Here is a 2058-nt window from a genome sequence, read left to right as displayed (position 1 = left end):
AGCGTTCCTTTTAAATGAATAAACCCAACTTTCCACTTTTCTCCTGGGGCAGTAGTTTAAAAAACAAAATTGAGATTCCATCGTGACATGATGCAGGCACACTTGTTTTCTTACTAGTGACACTACTTGTAAACTCCCAGATTCAGCACGGTGCTCTTCTCCCTTTTTCTTTCTCCGTCCCGTCCTTGTTTCAGTGCTGCAAAGGAACAGTGCATCAGTAGGTTAGTGGTTTAATTATTCATGAGTGTGATTCAGCATAAAACCAGATCTCTCTACAGTTAAATATATCTTCATGGATTGCTTTTCTATATTTCTGAAAAATATTTCATAGCTTATCATGAAAAAGGTATCAGAACAAATAGGTGCCTGAATTACTTCAATATACGTATAGAAATTCCCATCTGCAGCAAGCTACAGTTGGTGTTCTTCGAAAAAGCGGTAGCATTGGCAGAAAGAAATCTAAGGTAATTTAAAATACTTTAAAATAACCTCAGTATACTTTAAAATCCAAGTAAATGCAGGTTATGATAACTATGTAAACAATATTTTCCTGCTGGGTGCTGGCCATAGCGCAAAACTAAGTGGAAATACATAAAGTAATACTTAAGTTTCTTTACTCTCAGCTCTTCATCAGTGTTTTCTATCCCAGCCTCTGTCATCAGGTCGGCAACATGCTTCTCAAGATCATCAATGCGCTCGCCCATTTCTTCCAGTAAAAAGTTAAAGATAACTTGTATTTTTCAAATAAGAATTGTATCATTCTATAGGGTTTTTTTTTTCTTCTGTGAGAAAAAACAAGCAGCTTTTTTCCATGTCTCACCCTCTTACTTACGTTCAACGCTAACGCAAGATGAAGCGTGCGCTAGGTTGTGATAATCACAAGATGATCCTCCTGTCTTTTGCAACAGATAAGCATTCAGGTGAAGTTTATGGTTGGACTTGATGATCTTAAAGATCTTTTCCAACCACTGTAATTTTAAATATTTTCAAATGACTTCCTGTATGCCCAGGACTGAAATGGAGTATTTTCTGTTTAAGAAATGGTTTTCTTTCTGAAGAACTGTTTTAGTTGATAGCACATGGTCAATAGGATCATGAGTGCTGCTGAAACATTATGCTTCTCTCACAGTAAAGCAGCCACTTCCTGAAAGGTTGAGTTACAGAAAAAAAATTGAAAATGTAATAAATTCACTGCTTCAGAAATAAGAGGTGGGTTCTGTAAGAACATCTGATGAGAAAGTTCAGAGCCCCTTCAGGTCTCAATTTCTCTTTTGAGGGCTCGCCTTCCCACGCTCAGCAGCCAGCGGTTGGTTTTAGCTCCCAGCACGCAGCAGTACGCTGACTTCAGTGACATTACTGAAGACAATAACTTTTTTAATGCACCTTCTGAATCTTTACTCATCATTAGCTACTTACTTTACTTGCAAGCAAGAATTGCTACACAGAGACGAGCTCACTGGGAGCTGGTACTACTTGCAGTAAAACTTTTTTTAAGATTTCCTTCTTAAGTGAAGGGAAAAATCATAGAATGGAATCCCAGACTGGTTTAGGTGGGAAGGGACCTTAAAGCTCATCCAGTTCCAACCCCCCTGCCATCAGCAGGGACACCTTCCACTAGACCAGGTTGCTCAAAGCCTCATCCAACCTGGCCTTGAACACTTCCAGGGAGGAGCAGCCACAGCTTCTCTGGGCAACCTGGGCCAGTGTCTGACCACCCTCACACCAAAGAATTTCTTCCTCAGATCTCATCTCCATCTCCCCTCTTCCAGTTTGGAGCCATCACCCCTTGTTCTGTCGCTACAGGCCCTGCTAAAATAAACGGATTTGGGGGGACAACTCGGCTGGCTGAGGGCAGGGTCGATCATCGCGGCCTAACTCGGCGCTGAGGACCGAGCGCAGCCCGGTGCCGGCGCCTCAGCCCCTCAGAGCGCGGGAGCGGCGGGAGCGGGACCCCCGGAGCGGGACCCCCGGAGCGGTGCCCGGGCCCGGCGGAGGATATCCCTCAGCGTCATCTTCTCAGCCAGGGCCTGGAACTTCTCCTGCAGCTGCCGCAGCAGA

General features: G+C 43.9%; 1 protein-coding gene across 1 annotated transcript; it reads right to left on the bottom strand.

Annotated features, from left to right (window-relative positions):
• Nucleotides 1-122: 122 nt before the first annotated feature.
• On the bottom strand, nt 123-2054 carry LOC104527959 (heat shock factor-binding protein 1-like; the record flags this gene model as incomplete). Its single annotated transcript, XM_029085918.1, has 3 exons — nt 123-196; nt 566-712; nt 2000-2054. Coding segments are annotated over 3 exons (276 nt in total), but the record flags the coding sequence as incomplete, so codon positions are not given.
• Between the last annotated feature and the right edge of the window lie 4 nt (nt 2055-2058).

This window comes from Antrostomus carolinensis, unplaced genomic scaffold, assembly GCF_000700745.2.
Source record: "Antrostomus carolinensis isolate BGI_N321 unplaced genomic scaffold, ASM70074v2 scaffold22567, whole genome shotgun sequence".
Taxonomy (NCBI): Eukaryota; Metazoa; Chordata; class Aves; order Caprimulgiformes; family Caprimulgidae; genus Antrostomus; species Antrostomus carolinensis.
The sequence above is the reverse complement of the archived record's forward strand: the minus strand, read 5'-3'. Positions and strand labels throughout refer to the sequence as shown.